The sequence below is a fragment of the Canis lupus genome, chromosome 38 (genome assembly GCF_048164855.1).
Source record: "Canis lupus baileyi chromosome 38, mCanLup2.hap1, whole genome shotgun sequence".
NCBI classification, from domain to species: domain Eukaryota; kingdom Metazoa; phylum Chordata; class Mammalia; order Carnivora; family Canidae; genus Canis; species Canis lupus.
The window spans coordinates 21,450,772-21,469,292 of record NC_132875.1 but is presented as its reverse complement, the minus strand read 5'-3'; the positions used below and the strand labels follow the sequence as shown (position 1 = coordinate 21,469,292).

Sequence of the window (18,521 nt, the reverse complement as noted above, 5' to 3'; positions counted from 1 at the left end):
GTTTTCTGGGTACTAGTAATAGCATTTCCTGAAGTTGGATCTTGGTTTATAGCAAAGGATTCTGTTGATGCCACAGGTTGCTTCTATCTTATGATCCAGTATGAGTGTTCAACCTTGAAATCAACCTCAGAGGCCTCCTTTTAGGATACATAACAAGGTACGTGTTCCCTAGCATGGATCCTGGCTAAATAAAATTGTAGCTGATTCATGCCTACAAATGCATCTGAAGACAGCATAACAAACAAGAGCAGGAGCTCTGGAGTCAGTCTGTCTGAGTCAGAATCTGGCCATACCTCTGACCGGTTATCTGACCTTGGAGAAGCTGCTTTAACCTCTCTATGCCTCACCTGTAAGCTGCTTTAACCTCTCTATGCCTCACCTGTGTCATCCGTGAAAATGGAATAATATCTACCTCGTGGGTGTGTCATGTGGAATAAGTGAATGAAATCTGTAAAGAGTTTAGAACAGTGTCTGGTACATGGTAAGCGCTCAATAAATGTCAGCTCTTGTGTGACTTTCACATTTTGGGGTAAGAAAAATGGGTATGATAAAAAAATCAAAGGAAGGCTGGTAATTTTTACAATAGAACTTTATTCACAAAACCGTAACTCAAGTCTGTTTTGGTATCACTATCAACAAAATGCCTATGGCCAAGTTATTACAAAGGCAATATACTGATTTTAGCTATACCTAAAACCACAATCCAGCACTGTCCCATTTCCTATTCCTGTGTGGCTCTGAATGCAGCTTAAAACAAAAACAAAACTCTCTTTATAGTGTACAATGGCTTAAGCAAAACACTTCTTTAGTTTTTTCCTATTCAGGGTTGGAACTGAGACTACTCATTTAATTTGCTATTTACAGAGAAAGTCCTAAGGAATAGAATAACTTCAAGTTGGATCTGCTTTCATGACATAATAACCAGAGGACTTTAGAAAAATGTAAATAAATAATGTTGGCAAACAGTATATATTGATAATTTTGTGACAAATTCATTTACCTAACATTGTGCCAAGGAATTAGGAGAATTTCTCCAAACATTTTAAACTTTCATTATTCCATTTGCTGATTCACAAAGTCTTACTCCATTTTAAGGAGTTTTCACCAACATAATGCAGGATAACCAGTACCTATGGAAACTCAACAGCTTGGTTAAAAAAATTTCCTGTTAAACTTTAATCCCCAGTTGAGCTTGTCATATGTATACATGGTTACACGCATGGATATATGCTTGGTTGACATACACACATATATACGTACTAATACCTCTTATTCAAGAATGTAAAATCAATGGTATCCTGTATCTAGTTGTAAGAAACTCCCCCCACCCCCAAGATTGTGAGGTAGTTGAGTGACACACGAAATGACCTTCTCCAATCTGAATTCTAGAATACACCTTTACCACGTGGAGGGGTGAAGAGAGGAAGAGGAATCAGTAGAAGGAAAGAACTAAAAATGGCTCAAATTAAATTCATGTAACAAATCTGAGATAGCAAATAAATAAATCAATAAATGTCCCATTTGCCCTCCCCAAAAGAGAAATTGGTAGTAAATCCTTACTAATACTTTTACAGTTGATCCATTACTGTGTATTTTAAATAGGAAAGAGTCTGAATATCATACATATCATAATCCCAATCATCGAATACATTCCTCTGCTGAGATATCTAATGTGTCTTCATCTGTGCTCTCCTCTATCTCTGGCAGGTTGCCCCAAAGTAGGAAGTTCACACCTGAAGAGAAGAGATCATATAATTACTCAGTACTATTACAACTCAGAACATGCTATATGAAACCATAGCGTTAACAGTAAAGAGAAAAGGTATTAGAGAGGGTACCGTGCGTAAAAATGATCTTATATATATATTTATTTGGGACATAGACATTTTTAAAGCCCGTTTAAGCAAGGCTTTGAATTCTAAAATCTGAGCTCCAAACGACCTCAAGAGGCCATTTCCTCAAACCCTGCCCCCAACTATATTATGCCATAGTCACTTTACACTGATAATTTTCAAATCTATTTTATTGATCTTTAAGGATGGCAATCTCACAAGATTATTTTATTTTTAAGGTTTTATTTATTTACTCATGAGAGACACAGAGAAAGAGGCAGAGACATAGGGAGAGGGAGAAGTATGCTCCCCCACAAGGAGTCTGATGTGGGAATTGACCTCAATACCCTGGGATCACGACTTGAGCCAAAGGCAAGATGCTCAATCACTGAGCCACCCAGGTCCCCCTCACAAGATTATTTTAGATTAAGTATCTCTTTGGAGGGCACAGGGAAAAGGCTTAAATAAGTCTCCTCATCTCCTCAACAAGCTTGGAAGTAGCTGATGGCTTTTTTGTAATTAAAAAAAAGCAAGGTTTTGAAGTCAGTTCTAATACGAACTGCAATCCTTTCATTTAGGATTTAGGCTATAGCTGCCAATACAATAAACAAAACAACAATGTAAAGCCTCATAGTGAAAGGACAGTCAGACTTTATACTGAAGAATCTAGCATAGGCATATAGTAAAATATGACACACAATAGAAGATAATGAGATAGGGATTCCTGGGTGGCGCAGCGGTTTGGCGCCTGCCTTTGGCCCAGGGCGCGATCCTGGAGACCCGGGATCGAGTCCCACGTCGGGCTCCCTGCATGGAGCCTGCTTCTCCCTCTGCCTGTGTCTCTGCCTCTCTCTCTCTCTCTTTCTGTGTGTGTGACTATCATAAATAAATAAAAAAATTAAAAAAAAAAAGAAGATAATGAGATAGTTTATTCTGGGCACGTACTATATTACATAACTTGGAAGTACTAAATTGGGGAAAAAAATGTTAGGAGAGCTGATGGTGTCCAACAAGGAAAGCAAATCTCATGCTCTCCAGTTGTCAGTGTGGATACAAGGACTCGGTAACCTGGATACTCACTCCATACACACTGAGATAGTGGCCACGTAGTGAAATGGAATAACCAGGGTTTGGCGATTTGGCTTGAATCTAGTTTCCACTACTACCAGTACCCTATGGATGTTGTTACTACCTTTACTACAAATGTATGCAACTGCAGACTATATATTATTTTGTGTGTGTATTTAAATTTTTTATAGTATGGTATTATATGTATCTTTTCTAATTGGCTTTTTTCATTCAACATTATGCTTTTGAGATTTACCTATATCCATATATATAGCTTTAGCTGATTTCTCTTAATTTCTGTATTCTGTTGTGTGAATTAAATATATAAATAGCAAATACAGGGGGATCCCTGGGTGGCGCAGCGGTTTGGCGCCTGCCTTTGGCCCAGGGCGCGATCCTGGAGACCTGGGATCGAATCCCACATCGGGCTTCCAGTGCGTGGAGCCTGCTTCTCCCTCTGCCTATGTCTCTGCCTCTCTCTCTTTCTCTCTCTGTGACTATCATAAATAAATAAAAATTAAAAAAAATAAAAATAAAAAAAATAGCAAATACATACATATATAGCAAATAGAGCTCATCATTCATCACTTCCTCTAACTGCCTATCTTCCGCAAGTATTCAGGGAGACATGTCCAAGGAGGTGCATTGTTGCATTGCTGAAACCATGTAAATAATCAACTGTCTCTCTTGGTTGAGATACTAGAATCTAATCTGGTAAGAAGTTAGCATCTATTTCATGCAGGGGATGGGGGGCTATATAGATGTCTATCATATTACTTTCTGTAATTTTTTGTGCGTTTGCATTGTTTATAATAAAAAACACCCTCCCCCCCCCCCGCCCCAGACTGAACAGTATTCTGCTTCTGGTAATATGGCACTGAGGAGCTAACAAGAATTACTAGGCCAAAATCTAAGGGATTATTAGAAACCATAAGGGGTGAATGAGAGCTGAAGTCAATTTGCCTTTGAGGGCATTTGCCAATCCCAGGGAATCTAAAGGTTTCTCAAACTCCTCAGTAAGTTTCAGGAAATCGGGTCGACATGTGAAGCCTAGCTTAGAACAGAGACTTGGGGCCTTTTCAGTCTAAACATTCTAGAATTTCATAAACCTTGTGTATATATTCCTTTGATGCTGCTGACTCAGGTGATTCAAGGACAGTCCCAGCATCATGAGAAAAGCTGTTTTATAGCAAGCATCTAGAAAGTCTTGCTTTAAATCACAGTATTGGGGTTACAAAGGAGAAGTTTGATATTCTTGGAGTGAATACTTAGAGACACAAGTAGCTCGGCACAATTGGTTCAAAGGAGAAAAAATAAACTAAGAGATTGGATCTGACAGAAGGAGCACCTTCCTTTCTCTGTTAAGAAGGGAGGAAGGAAATCCTGTGATACATCTGTTTCTCATGGATTAGATTCAATGCGAATGGAAGAATGCGGGGCTTTTATCTTTGAAAAATTGACCAATATTAAAAAGTAAATCAAAATGGAAAAATCCCCACCCTGTGTTTTGAATTCTATGATGCAAGAAAAATAGTATCAAAGCAGAAACTTCCTTTAATGTGTCCCATGATCAACATAAATATAAAACTAGAGCCCTAAGCTAGGAGCCTGTATCTCAGGGGAGTTCAGATAAGCCCTTCCTCAAAAATGGCCCTCTTTACATCCCAGAGTCTGAAATTAAGACCTGCAAATGATGGGCTGAGAGCTACAATTGAACACCAGGTGATTAAAAAAAATCAGAGTCTATAAAAACCCAAGCGTAACTGGCGGATTTGAGATCCTGAGGACCTAGCTTACAATTCATGATCATTAGTCTGTGAAGGCAAATCATCCTTGAGAAAAGGAATATATTTTAAGTTCTGAAGTACATTTAAAAACCTGAGAGTGTGAGTGCCAACCTGGATTGTTGAGTTCTTTAAATTTGTTCTGTCAACTTTAGTTTCCACTAAAAAAATCCCACTAAAAGTCAGCTTGATCTGTTGTGCAAAATGGATAGACAGAGAAAACAGGTGTCCTACAACAAAATGACATCATTCCAGACAATATAAAATGCATTATGTAAATATCCTTTAAGAATTGATTGTATATTAAGTAGTAATTAGTATAACATACTGGCTTTAAATATTTCCCTTGAATAAAATTCCATCATGTTTATTAATATAGATGTCCAAGTGTCTGTTTTTATCCTGGAGCAACATCACCAACTACAAAGTACCCAGTCATCCTCCCTCCCAGCTCCCTCACACACACAACACACACCACACACACACACACACACACACACACACACATGCCAGTAATCTAAAATCTCCAAAATTCTCTGGAGCTATAAGGTACACCAAGGCAACAATTTAGAGCAACTAACATATTAATTTAGGAAGATCAAGAAGAGCCTATGGCCATACCACCGTGAATGCACCCGATCTTGTCTTAAAAAGACCAAGAAGAGCCACATTTGAGGCTCTTATACACAATAATGACAACAGACATGGTGATGAATCTTGGCTAGTAGTTTCCCTAACTGAATGTTTCAGAAAGCACTGAAACTGAAAGCATCAAGTTTCACTCTTTCAACCCACATAAGAGGGTTTCAGAGGGAGTCCTAAAACGATCAATTGGGAGTTTCACTCAGGTATTGATAGACATTTAAGTGTTAGGGGAATATCTGAGTCAATTGTTTCTTACCAGTAGAGTCTAGTCTGTTGATATCATAAACTGCCTGGCTGTGAAACATCCAGAAGTGCCCATTGTTGCAGGAAAGAAGGCAGGAACAACATGGAACAATCACATGATAACCTACAATGTTCCCACTGAGACAGAAAGCAAACATGGTTAGATACCACCTAATAACTGGCCATATATGCATTTTTATGTGCTAAAGTAAATACATAGACCATATGAAGACCTCATTTCCTCCTAACAACCTCCATTGCCAGGACCTTTGGGATAGGAGTTACTCTGGTAATGTTAAATTTGACAGTGCTACTGCCAAATGGGAAAATGGCCTTTCAGTGAAGTGAAACAGTACTAACACATTCTCCATTTCTTCGCTAGTATTAGTTTATGTGTTCTCCTTCAGCTAGCTTCTGGATGCCACGCTCTAGGGTTGTGGTGTGTTCTGTAAAGTACCCAAAGCAGATGTGCCATACACACAAAATACATGAAATAAACTCAGATCTCTGGGTCAAAAGGGTTTTTGCGATCCCCCAGGACTGTGGCAGGTCAGGTTCTTCTATGTTCTAGTTCTATGCCAGCACCTAAAATTGTTTCAACAGATGGAGGAGTAGGAAGACAGCATGAGCCCCTGTAAACCAAACACAAGCTGCCTGCTCTAATTTTAGTTTTAGTGTTTTTGAAGGAATTCAGAAATAAAGCAAATCCTTAGCTTCTAGAGAGTTGCAAAAGTTTTTACTGTCTTTAGGATTATCCATCTGATCATAAGTACCTCACTTTTCCAGATTTTTTTTTTTCCTATGTGGTCACTATTATATAGAGTGAATATGCAGGGCATGTTTTAGCTAGTGCTTTAAAAAAAAAATGACAACATGAACTACTTATACCTTGGGTTGTAAAAATTCTTATTTATAGCTTGTTCCCACCCTGTGAGATGTGGGAGTCAGCCATTTTTGTAAGGCCCTATCAAAGATACTATAAAAGGTACCAGCCTACCTAAAATATGTCTTCAAACCATAATCTGCTTGAAAGGCAAACAAATGAAAGCAAGTTGTTCTTGGACCAGGACTGACAGTTATTTGTAAGACTATATTGCAAAAGTAGATTCTATGCCTTTAATCATCATCCATATTCATTCACTCATTTAACTCATGTTTATTGAGCATCTACTATGTGCCAGGTACTGTTCGAGGTGCTGGGAATATAGCAGTAGACAAAGTCCTTGTTCGCACGGAGCTAACATTCTAGTAGGGATACATCAGATCATTTTGCACCCTTGTTAAAAAGCCCTCGGTGGCTTCCCACTGGCAAAAAATCAAAACAAAAAAACCCCTTCACACCAAGGTCCAGATCTGTGCTATTCTAAATGTGGCTATTGAGTACTTGAAGTTTAGCTAGACTAAAGTTATGTATAAATTTAAAACATACACTAGATTTCAAAGACTTACAATAAAAATAGACAGTAAAATATTGTGTTAATAATAATTTATGTCGTTTACATGTTGAAAATATTTTGGTTATACTGAGAAATAAAATTTACAATTTAGTTTCACTTGCTTCTTTTTTACTTTTAAAAATGTGGTTATTAGAAAATTTTATTTATTTACTATTTTTTAAAGAAGACTTTAAATTACAGATGTGGCTTATAGATTTTTATTGGACAGTGCTGCTCTAGATTACCTGGATTCTAACTACATCTCTAATCTACTCATATAACTCACCCTGGATGTTCACAATGTCTCAGCCATGCTGGCCATCATCTTCTTATTCCTTGAACAGAAGCTTCTTCTTGTCCTGGGTTCTCTGCACTTGCTGTCCCATCTACCTAGAATGTCTTTCCTTGAGGTCCTTCTCATCCTTCTGGATTCAACTCCAATGTTACCTTTTCATGAGAAGGCTTCCCTGACCATGCTGTCTCAAAGAGCTCTTACTTGCTCTCCCAACTTCTATTATTCTTTATCATTTATTATTATTATTTCCTTTGGAGCATTTTCCATCCTATTCAATATCTTTTTTTGGGTTAAAGTAGGCTCCATGCCCCATGCAGGGCTTGAACTCATAATAACCCTGAGAATCAAGAGTCGCATACTCTACCAACTGAGCCAGCCAGGAACCCCAAACTAACTAACTTTCTTTTCTTTCTTTTTTTTTTTCTTTTAATTTTTATTTATTTATGATAGTCACACACAGAGAGAGAGAGAGAGGTAGAGACACAGGCAGAGGGAGAAGCAGGCTCCATGCACCGGGAGCCCAACGCGGGACTCGATCCCGGATCTCCAGGATCGCGCCCTGGGCCAAAGGCAGGCGCTAAACCGCTGCGCCACCCAGGGATCCCTTCTTTTCTTTTCTTTAACATAGGCTCCACACACCCAGCATGGGGCTTGAACTCATGACCCTGAGATCTAGGGTTGCATGCTCCACTGACTGGGCCAGCTGGCGCCCCTCAACTCTATTCAATATTTTATTTATTTAAATCTTACTGACTGCCTTCCCACTAGAATATAATGTCTAAAAGCCAGTGACTTTCTTATTTATTGCTAGGTTTCTAGGCCCCATATCAATAACTAGCACATAGTCTAGACTTCATTATATAGTTTGAATAAATGAATTTATTCAATAAATAAATAAAAGAATGAATTTAAGTTATCATCAGCACATAAGAATTTGAATTATTAGGATTGTAATTTATAACCCAAATCCCATTTAAATGTAAAAAAACCCCTCAGCTTTCTTTTCTCTAAAATGGGACTCTCAAAAGATAATAGTAATAGTTTTCATCTATGTTATCATTTATAGTCTTTTTAAGCCTTTTAACATTCATAATAACAGTCTATAGGGTAAATACAAAAGATATTTAAATTTCTATCTTCTTAAGCTGGAAGATAGTTTCTGTCTTCTTAAGATATAAATTAAACAAGGAGACAGAGGTTCAGGGTTTAGAGGTTTAAGGGGTTTACTCAAGATTACACTGAGAGTAAGAGTAGGGCCAGGGCTCAAATCTGATTTTTTTGATAATTGCAACTCTATGTCTTTTTTCTTCCTAAACTACATTTGCCTTTTTCTGAAAATGAAAGCAGATATTTGTCAATGCACTTTGAGAAATTGTAAAATGATATACAAATGTGCCACGAGACCCTTTTAAAAAATCACTCTAAATAACAAATGGTTTTTCAATGGCTCATTGCATGGGTTATAACCAGTGCTCGATGCAGCCCACTGAACCTTTCTCTGTGCTGTGGTGTTAACATCCGTCTTCCAAACGTGGGGCTACATCTAGAATCTTGCCAAAAATTACCATTTTAAACATGCGATGTCCTTCAGTTTACATTTGCAGATTTCAGTGAAATAACATCTTCCAATGAAGTCCACTGCGCTGGAAAGGGAAATGTGCAAACACAGTCAAAGGCACTTTTTAAAAAAATTGTTGTAAAAATCTCCTATCATGTAAAATTTACTAACTTAACCATTTTTAAGTATATGGTTCAGAAGTATTCACATGGCTGTATACTCACATTGTTGTGCACTGAATCTCCACACCATTTTTATCTTGCAAAACTCAGACCCTGTACCCATTAAACAACTCCCCATTTCCCTCAGCCCTCAGCAACCACCATCTACTTTCTGTTTCTATGAATTTGACTATTTTATATAGCACATATAAGTGAAAGCACATAGTATTTGTCTTTTTGCAACTGGCTTATTTGATTTAGCATAATGTTCTCAAGGTCCATCCATGTCAGAGCATGTGGCAGGACAGCCTTCCTTTTTAAGGCTGAATAATATTTATTATATGCATAGACCACATTTAATTTATGCATTTTCATCTGAACATTTAACATTTGTGTTGTTTCCATCTCCTGGTTATTGTGAATAATACTGCTAAGAACGTGTATGCAAATATATCTTTTAAATTCTGCATTGAATTCTTTTGGATATATATCCAAATATAAACACATACTCAGATATACACACACCCAGAAGTGGGATTCCTGGATCATATGGTAATTCTATTTTCAATTTCTTTAGGAACTTCCATGCTATTTTCCATAGCAGCAGCACCATTTTACATTCCTACCAATAGTGCACAAGGGTTCCAATTTTTTCATATCCTTGTCATTAAGTGTACTTTTGGTTGTGATTTAGCATGAATTTCGTAGACCCAAAGAGCTGAAAAAGACTCCAAAGTAGAAGAATAATATATTGTGTATATTTGTATCACAGTTAATAGTTGTGATTTTACCATAAAGGACACATTTCCATTTAAAAAAATCTTATGTGTTCATTAATTCGTACACATCTTAACCCCTTCAAGGAAGAATAGGCAGTAGGAAAAAAACTGGTTCTATTCTAGACTCTGGTCTAACCTCTAACAATTCATGTATCTGAGCCCTTATCTTATCGTTTACTACATCAATTGCAAGATGAACGGGTTAATATTTTAGATTTGTGTGTGCGTGTCTCTGTCTGTGCTACTAAAAAGAAAAAGCACTAGACAATAAATCATAGAACCTGTGCAATAGTAGGTTCTAGATTTATTGTCTAGTGCTTCTCCTTTTTTGCAACACACACACAGTGGTATTCAAAACATCAACCCAAATATCTTTGCGTAAGTGAGAGCTGTTGGCTTTGTCATTAGGCATGGCTGCACTTAAACCACTTCAGAAAAGATTTCAAGAAAGGGAGAGTTCACAGCTTGAAGTAGATTTTTTTTTTTAAATGTTCAAGTTTCTATCATCACAAAGTTCATTTTAAAATATGATTATTAGCCTGCCTTCCTCTGACTCTGTGTCCAAAGAATAGCTGTTCACCCATATTCTGGATAGTTACTCTTTGACTTTAATGATAAAGTTTCAGTTGAGACCTAAGTCTTGAAAATTATGTAAGGGTATACACATATATGCTGACTACGGAAAGAGAAAGTACCTTTTAGAGCTAGACAAAGGTATGTTTGAGTCAAATAAAATGGCTATTTTCCCAAATAGGCAGCAAGATCTCAAGCACTCTGCCTACGAAAGTGAGTAGTGTCTGAAAACAGACTTTAAGAGGATTTAATAATGCAGACGAGTGCATAGTATTTGAATCGGCGGACAAGGACTGTTTCAGGGCCAAGTCTCTATTTCGTCGCATTACAAATCTACTTCTCACTCATTGAGAGAGATTTGAGTGAAGAACACCCACTTACAAGGGCAAAGGATCTGATTCAGCCTGCCAAGGGCAAATGATGGCAGAAAATCATGAATATTCTTTTGGTCTAAAACTTTATGGATAAGAACGAAACACTCAGAGGCCTGTTCTCTTTAGCAGTGCAGAGAATCTTGCTGGACTTTACCTAGAGTCTAGAGTCCAGGTCATGGACTGGGTCCAGTGAGATCAGGATGGTTGGGCAGGGCCCAGCGCCAGGGAGTCCACTTAAGGGATGTGGCCACATGACTATAATTGAACTAGAAGCATTACATCAGGACTGACCACTCTGGCTAAACCACAGACTTTGTCCAGACAGTCTGCCCGCTTAGTTATGCTCCAGGGGGGATCATCAGACTGTTGGGAGTGGCTGGAACACCAAAATGATAACCTCCTTGTTGACTTCCCAGAGGGTCAAACCATACACTTTTCCCATTTTAGTTAGAGGCTACCGTGGCCCGCCACTGGAAGACTTACTTGGTAGGAGGGATGTCTGTAGAGAAAAGGTCTATTTCGGTATCAGCCAGCAGCACAGCCTTCATGCCCCTAGAGCTGAGCACTTGTTTACAGAATTTGCAGCACAGGATGGACACGCACCGGTCCTTGAAGCTACAGGTGCTGGTAGACATGACGTCCCGGCGAGGATGCAGGATGCGGCGCGGGATGGCGACAGAAGGAAACGAGAGCAGCACCTTTCCCAGTTTGGTCCCCCCCACCCCACCCCCTACCCCCCACCCCAGTCCAGGTTCAAAAACCAAATCGCGAGGTCTGGGGCTGGGAAGGAGACCAGTCCTTTTCTGTTTTCCCTGGGGGCGGTGAGAGCAATGTTTATTGGGGAGGAACAGGGCGAAGCAGCAGATGGGGCTTTCCTGGTAACTTTCGGGGGAGGGAGTGGGGTGCGGAGAGGGGAGGCGGCTGCACTCCTCGGCCCCCGCCCCAAGCTCTCCTCCCGCCGGGTCTCTGCGGGGCGCCCCCCCGCCCCCCCGCCGGCCCCTCCCCGGAGCGCTCTAATGCCTCGCCCGCGGTCGCCGGCCAAGCGTCCCCGACCACGCCGCCTCTCTGCACGTCTTCCTCCGCGTGCCGGGATCCGGGAATCCGCTGGGCTTCGGTTCGCCCCCGCCCGGGAGCAGCCCGTGTCGCCTCCGTCCTCCCGGGACCCTCCGCCGCCTTCCCCCGTGGCAGCCCCCGCCCCAGCCCTCGGCGCGCCGGCGGGCTCTCGCGCCGTCCCCCCGCTCCGACCCCGCGGCCCCGCCGGCCCCTTGGGTCTCCGTCGGAGCGGCCGCTCGGGGCGCGCGGTGGTGCCGGCGGGACGGGTCAGAGGTCGCCTGTGGGGCTCAGTGGGCGCCGGGGTCTCTGTCACCGACGCGTCGTTTTCTGCTCGCTCTTCCGCTCTCTCCGCCTTCCCAACCGGCTGTCAGTTTGAATTGCCGGCGCCGCGCACCGATTGGGAGAACTAGAGCTCGCCCGCGTCCCGCATTGGCCGGCTCGGGAGGCTGCAGAGATCTTAGTGGCTCGGAGACCGTAGGCCCCGCCTCCGCAACGGTGCCGAGACCAGCGCGGCTTCTGGTTGGCCGAGCTTGGCTCCGCCTCTGCGCTCATTGGGCGGCGGCCAGGCTGGGCCCGCCCTCCTGCCGCCCCCGTGGAAGCGGCGAGGCCCGCCCTTCGCGCCTCTTATTGGGAGGCTTCCCACAGGGCCCGCCGGCCTCTGCTCTCCATTAGCTGCAATTCTCCGCAACGCCCCTCCTCCCTGCCCCGGTCCAATTGGTCGTGCTTTCCCTCAAGAGCGTGTGCTTGGCTGTTGGTTCCCTTTTAATCCCGCCCATTAATTCTACCTCGGGGCTCGGCGGCTCTGGGAGGAGCTTACCCTGTGACCACGCCTCCGCGGGGCTAGTCCCGCCTCCAGGTTTCGCCAGCTCCTCCCCCCATTCCCGTCCTCGCGGGATCGGCCATTCCTATTGGCTCCCGGGTCCATCGGTCGATAGAAAGTGGGCGTTGATTGGTAAGGGGGCGGGCTCCGCTTCCCGGCGGGGTCCTGCGGAGTTGGCGGAGGCTCCTCTGGGGACGAGGGGACCGATCTGCGTAGAAGCGGGTGGCGGGGAAGAGGGGAGGAGATCTCCGAGTGGGAAGCGGAGCCGGGGCCCGAGACCCGTCACGTCAGAGCCAGGTAAAGGCTCCTTGCCTCTCCCCTCGCCTCCTGCGGCCGCGGGGCTGGAGCCCTGACTGGACGAACCCGGGCAGGGGCGGGAAGGACGGGGCGCGGATGCTGCTTGCGGCGTCGCCCAGCGGTGCCGCCCGGAACCCCTCTGACCTCCCCCCGACCCTCTCCGGAGCTCCCAGGACAGCCCGTGATGCTGTCGCCGCACAGCGGGGCTCTGCCCTGGGACCGTGCCTCCGCGCAGCCCGCACCCGGCCCGCTCCCCAGCCCTCCGCGCGCGGGCAGCCTCGGCCACTGCTGGGCAGCCGTCGCCGGCGTCACCCGTAGCCATCGGCTGCCCGCTCGCCAGCCGCCTTACAGCCGGGACCCAGCCCCCGGCCCGCCTGGGACGGCTCCTTTCACGCGCTCGCGCTCGCAGACCCGTCGCGGGGCCCCCGCGCTGCCCGCACTGCCGCCCCTGTAACGCCGCGGCCCCCCGTCCCGCGCTCCCCCCCGCCCCGGCCGCCCAGGCCGCCCTCCCTGCGCCCTCTCTCCACCCCCAGGCGCGCGCCGAAGCTCCCGTTATCCCCGGCTCCGGTGCAGCCGCTGGACCCCACCTCACACCCCTCCCCGCTTCCTGCCGGCCTGAACCAGCACGCCGCCCGGGCTCCCTCCTCCTCCCCGCGCGGGAAGTGGGAGCCCCGGCCCCGGCGGGAGCCCCCCCGCCCCCCGCCCCCCGCCGAGGAGAGGGTAAGGGGCGACCCAGGAGGGAGGGGCGCCTCCGCGGCACGGTGGGGAGCCTGACGGCCGACTGCGCTCCCGCCGCCTCCCTCCCGCCTCCCGGGCCTGGGCCAGGGCGGGATTTCCTCCGGCACCTCCTGGTGCGAGGAGTCGGGACTGCGACCCTCCCAACACCCCCCCCCCCCAGCCTGGGTCTGGGTGCGGTATTCGGGTTGGCCGGGCACAGTGACAAAAAAATATTGGGGGTGGCATTTAAGAGTCGCTCTGGTCCCTGGCTGGGGGGAGGCGGTGGCTGCCTCCCGTCCCCCGCCTCCGGGTTTTCCCGACTCCGACCCTAGCCTCTAACCCGTTTCCTGCTTCTGTCCACCACATTGTTTTCCTGGATGTGCCCCGTGCCGAGCAGGCTTTTTCCTGCAGGTCTCCTCCCCCCCCCCCCCCCCCCGCCCCAAACATTTTGCTGCCAAGAGAAGCTAGTAACCAAAAACAAAACAACTGGGAGGAGGGGCGGGAGGGGAAGAAAAGTTGTGCCCGGGTGGCTTGTCCCTCCCTGGCTTTGATCCCTTTTGATGTCCCGGGAGTTGCCCCAGCCCGGGGTCAGGGGCCGCGTCGGAGCCACTGCGGAGGGTGCTCCCCGCGGCTGGCCGCTCCCCAGCGCTGGCGGGGCTCGGAGGCCGCCGAGGTGCCGCAGTCCCCGCCCGGAGCCCCGCGTTCCCGCCGCAGTCCCCACCCGAAGCCCGCGCAGGCGGCTGCTCCAAAGTGTTTTCTTCCAGCCCTAAAACAAAATCCGGAGGGAGCTTCCTTCCTCCGCACCTCGCCGCGCCGGGCTCTGTGGGCCGGGCGGTGTTTGGCCGAGATGAATGGGCCAAGGCCCGGCTCGGAACGACGTCCCCTACCCCACCCCCGCCGCGCTTAGGATCTGCGCTGGGGCTCATCGCCCCCTCCCCTTTTCCCTGCATTTACAGGCAAGTGAACCGGAGCAAACGACTTCCGATCCAGTCTGCGCTGCTGCGGCTCCCGTTTGGGATTTGATTTGCAGCATCTTCGAGCCTGTGCAACAAAAACCCGCGAAGCACGCCCAGCCCTCCCCCGGCACCCTTTTACGCACCCACTCCCTCCCGGGGACACAGCTGGGCGCGTCCACACCCCCGCACCCCCCACACCATGTTGTGCGGAAGGACTTCCACTCCCTGCCTCTGTCGTTGATGTCAGACCCCGGGCCAGCCTCCGGGCGCTGCAGTTCTCCCGGCTAATGCTGAGGCTGCGGCTCCGGCTCTAGCACAGAAACCAGCCGCCGCCGCGCCCGGCCCCAGCGTCCACCGTCTGCATGTGCCCGCCGTAGCCTTCAGCCCAGCCCGCAGCCCGCGCTCCCCGGAGCGCTGGAGACCACCGCGGGGGGCCCCTTCTGCCCTTGGGAGAAGCGGTCTTGGAGGTATTGATTTCGGTGGTTGGATTTTTCCCGTGGATCTATCAATTCATAATTTGAATTTGGAAGAAAGAAGGAAAACATGACGTCTCCAGCCAAATTCAAAAAGGATAAGGAGATCATAGCAGAGTACGATACTCAGGTCAAAGGTAAGGGCTTTGAAAAATTGCATGATGCATATGCTCTGTGGACCATTGAGGCATGTATTTCCACCCTGATTTGCAGGATGTTCATTTCTCTGGGTGGAGCAGGTGGGGGCAGGCTGAGCCCAGAGGTGGTTTCATAGGTGGGTTTGAGCCTCCAAGGGATGGGCTGTGCCAGGGGCCACCGGCTCTGGAAAGGAATTTTTAGAGTGGGCTGTAGGTTTGTTCTTGTAAGGGCTGGCCCTGATTTTGGCAGCCCTCTCCCACAAGCTAGATAGGGTGGGGGGAGGGGCGGGAGGTTCTTGGGGGAGAGAAAGGTGGCAGTTTGCCTCTGGGTGTCTGGGTCAGGTTTCCTTGAAGGACAACTGAAATCTGACAGGTGTTTGGGAATTTATGTCAGAGGTTGAAGAGGAGTCCAGGTAGAGAAAGGCAACCTTGAGAAGGTATACCATTTGGGGAGCCCCTGGAGAGGCGGGGTTTTTTTCCGATGCACTATATCAAAAGGAGACATTTGCTATGGCATCGGACACTGAAAGTCTGTAGCCACCTTGGGTGCACCTTGTACCTGCCAGGTCTCTGGTTGCTCTGTATTCAGTCAGAGATCAGAGAACAGAAAGAATAAGGTCATTTCACACCCGGTCTCCGCCCTCACCTAAACATGAATGGAGTTGGGATGTTAGGGTTGCTGGGTGGTGCTGATTCTGGAGAATGGGAAGACATAATTGTTTAACCCTTCTGTGTTGTCACTCTCTGCTCCAGAATGCATGCTTTTAAAGGCCCACTTGCCTCTGCAAAAATGTGAAGGCTAAAGCAAAATGTGGACCTGGAGAAACCAAGTGATCTGTCTACACATTTAATTGACTACCTGACTTGGTGCTGCATGAATCAGGGCCCCTTCCCAGACAACCTTTTTTTTTTTTTTTTTTTAACCAGCCATTCCCATAGGACGGGTTCCCGCCTGTTAAAGAGCCCCAGGATGTGTTTGTGCAAGGCACTGTCCCTTCCTGGCCAGTCACTGGGAAGAGCCATGTGCTCTAGCCCATTGAGACTTCAGCTGGGGAGTGGGAGAGGTGGGTGGCCTTGAACGTTACACCACATGGTTGGAGCTCTGGGTTTTCCTTTGTTTCAGAGTACAGAGGGAGGGGCCCCTCCTTCTTTGCCTGCACCAATGCAAGGAGACCTTTTCTATCATAGAGGACTTGGGAAGGGCCATGTCTCCCTTCTAATGATTGCCTGGGGTGGGGATAGTGTAGAGCTTGAAATGGGCAGCTGCCTTATCTCTTGGAAGGTTGGAATGTAGTTTCAAGCCCCCGTTTTGCCTGTAGGATCTTTTTAATGTCATCAGCTTGGTCAATGCTGGAGGTGCCCTGAGGGACCTTCTATCCACTTGGCTGCAAATATTGGTGGGTTTATTACAGAGGTGGGGGAGTTGATTGATTGATAGCTTCAGTTGAGCAGGGATTGGGAGAGGTGTGGTTGTGAGTTATAATTGAGGTCTTGGCCTCCTGTCACTGTTCATAATCTGGACCTGTTTTTGTAAACAATAGGCCACTGGCCTCTGTGTCCTGTCCAGATGCACTGTATTCTGCTCCTGGAATCCCCCTTGCCATTTTAACCAGATATGTCATTCTATTTTTTTTTTACACATCCTATTCTTAACTGTTGCAGTAGGGAACGTTAATAACTTTGACTTTCCCAGATTTCTCTCCAGAAGCACACCATTTGACTAAGGTGCAAAGTGATTTTATATGTTTATTTTTTGGAAGGTTCAGGGCTGATAGGTGTTAATAGAACCTTGTCTGCTGATTCCTATTGGTGAAAGATTTCTCACGAGTGTCTCAGAATTGAATACTTGCGTATTTACAAACATTGCTCATTGAGATGATGTAATGCAGTTGGCTATTTGGGGTTTCTCCTCAACCTTGCCGCAAGCAGGAAAAATGTTTTTGCTTTGCTCTGATATTTTCCACTGACACTTCAGGATCATAGAATTTTATAGGTGGCCGAGCATGACGTCTTACTTAGAGAAGCTGCCTGATAAAAAATGGATTTAAATGATTTAGTCCCTCATTTTATAGTGGAGGGGAGTACAGAGAAATTAAGAGGCTTGTCCAAGGTCACACGGCTAGGTGGTGGTAGCTGAAAGTAGAAGCTGGTTACTGACTTCAAATTCTCTGTTTTGCCCTATTCTTATTTACTATGAAACATCATCTGACCAGAGTAGGAAAAAAGAAATCCTTAAGAAGCCCAAATCTATCAACAAATAATAGTAGTGGTAATAATAATAATAGATTACATTTTGAGTGCTCATGATGTTCCAGCCTGTCTCAGGTGCTTCATATGAGTTGTCTTGTTTAATTCTGACATCAACCCAGAAGATAGATATTATTTTACCCTACATTCACTGCATGAAGACACAGGCTTCGAGAGGGTGAGAAGACTTCCCAAGGTCACACGGCCAAATCCTGGCAGCTTGACTCTGTTCCCTTATTCACCAGCCCTTTATTTAGTGAATTCTGTGCGTTCTAGGGGTTGGCGGTATAGCAGTGGCTAAGACAAAGACCCATCTCTTATGGAGCATAGGAACATATGTTCTAGAACCCAGGTTCTTCGTTGAAGAGCATCGAGATTGGAGACAAAGGACCCGGGTTCTAGGTTGGCTCTGCTCCCCCACCAGGTAGAAGCCCTCAGTCAGAATTCTGCATTTCAGGTTTTAATGTGTTACATGAGCCTGGTACTGCTGCTGGCCTTCTCTTACAGATGCCAAGATAAAAAAGAAAATTGCTCTTTTGGTCTGGTGGCTAAGAGCACACAGGTTTTTTTGAGTTTTTGAGCTGACCCAGGTGTCAAATCTCAGTTGGGTCACTTGCTCATCTTGCGCCGGGGGTGAGGTCCGTGACTTGTTTGAGCCTTAACTTCCTAACTGGAAAATAGGCAAAATAGTGTGCATCTTAAGGTAGCTGTGAGGAGTCCATGAGATGGTCTGTGGAAATCATTTGGCATGGTATGTGTGCTCGCCACCCACTCTGTTAGCGAGCCCTGCGTCCTGCCACGTCAGGCTAACCGTAAGGCTAACTGGCCCTTCACCCTCAGCGTGACCCCTGTTCAGGGATGGGAGACGAATCTGGGTATGAAGCTTGAGTTCTAGGTTAGGTTCCTCCAGTAGCAGTGAAAGGTATCTTGAACCCCAGAGCCCTCAGTTTCCCTTTCTGCAAAATGAACAGATAAACTGTCTAGTTGTTGGCAGCCGTTATCTTGTTCCTCTGACCAGAGTCCTGGGCTTTATGCCTTTTTCTGTCAGAACGGCTTGAACCGAGTGGACTCGA

At 46.1% G+C, this 18,521-nt stretch overlaps 2 protein-coding genes across 15 annotated transcripts in view; one reads left to right on the top strand and one right to left on the bottom strand.

Moving 5' to 3' along the window:
• Positions 1 to 571: 571 nt before the first annotated feature.
• FAM72A (family with sequence similarity 72 member A) lies at positions 572 to 11,476 on the bottom strand. Of its 3 annotated transcripts, XM_072815086.1 has the most exons (5): positions 11,232 to 11,476; positions 8,869 to 8,946; positions 5,586 to 5,710; positions 4,799 to 4,914; positions 572 to 1,733 (listed from the first exon to the last, which is right to left on the bottom strand). In XM_072815086.1, the coding sequence occupies exons 1-5, from the start codon at positions 11,381 to 11,383 to the stop codon at positions 1,728 to 1,730; spliced, it is 477 nt and encodes a 158-aa protein (XP_072671187.1). In that variant the 5' UTR covers positions 11,384 to 11,476; the 3' UTR covers positions 572 to 1,727. The 3 variants fall into 3 exon arrangements, with proteins under 3 accessions (XP_072671187.1, XP_072671188.1, XP_072671189.1); XM_072815087.1 differs by lacking the exon at positions 4,799 to 4,914; XM_072815088.1 differs by lacking the exons at positions 4,799 to 4,914; positions 5,586 to 5,710.
• A 1,286-nt stretch (positions 11,477 to 12,762) lies between these two features.
• SRGAP2 (SLIT-ROBO Rho GTPase activating protein 2) overlaps positions 12,763 to 18,521 on the top strand; it is a 234,822-nt gene continuing 229,063 nt past the window's right edge. For 7 of the 12 annotated variants that reach the window (XM_072815064.1, XM_072815062.1, XM_072815063.1 and 4 more), the window contains exons 1-2: positions 12,763 to 12,918; positions 14,592 to 15,201. In XM_072815064.1, the coding sequence (XP_072671165.1) occupies positions 15,135 to 15,201 (67 nt within the window). In that variant the 5' untranslated portion in view covers positions 12,763 to 12,918; positions 14,592 to 15,134. Of the gene's footprint in view, positions 12,919 to 13,422; positions 13,639 to 14,591; positions 15,202 to 18,521 lie in introns of those variants that run through there. The other 5 variants (XM_072815070.1, XM_072815068.1, XM_072815069.1 and 2 more) reach the window with 2 other exon arrangements.

Coding starts and splice junctions, on each gene's coding strand:
- FAM72A (XM_072815086.1), bottom strand. CDS start 11,383: ATGTCTACCAGCACCTGTAGCTTCAAGGACCGGTGCGTGTCCATCCTG. Junction 8,947..11,231: donor ACAGACATCCCTCCTACCAA/GTAAGTCTTCCA, acceptor TTCCCTTTCCAG/CGCAGTGGACTTCATTGGAA. Junction 5,711..8,868: donor GACATCGCATGTTTAAAATG/GTAATTTTTGGC, acceptor TTTCTGTCTCAG/TGGGAACATTGTAGGTTATC.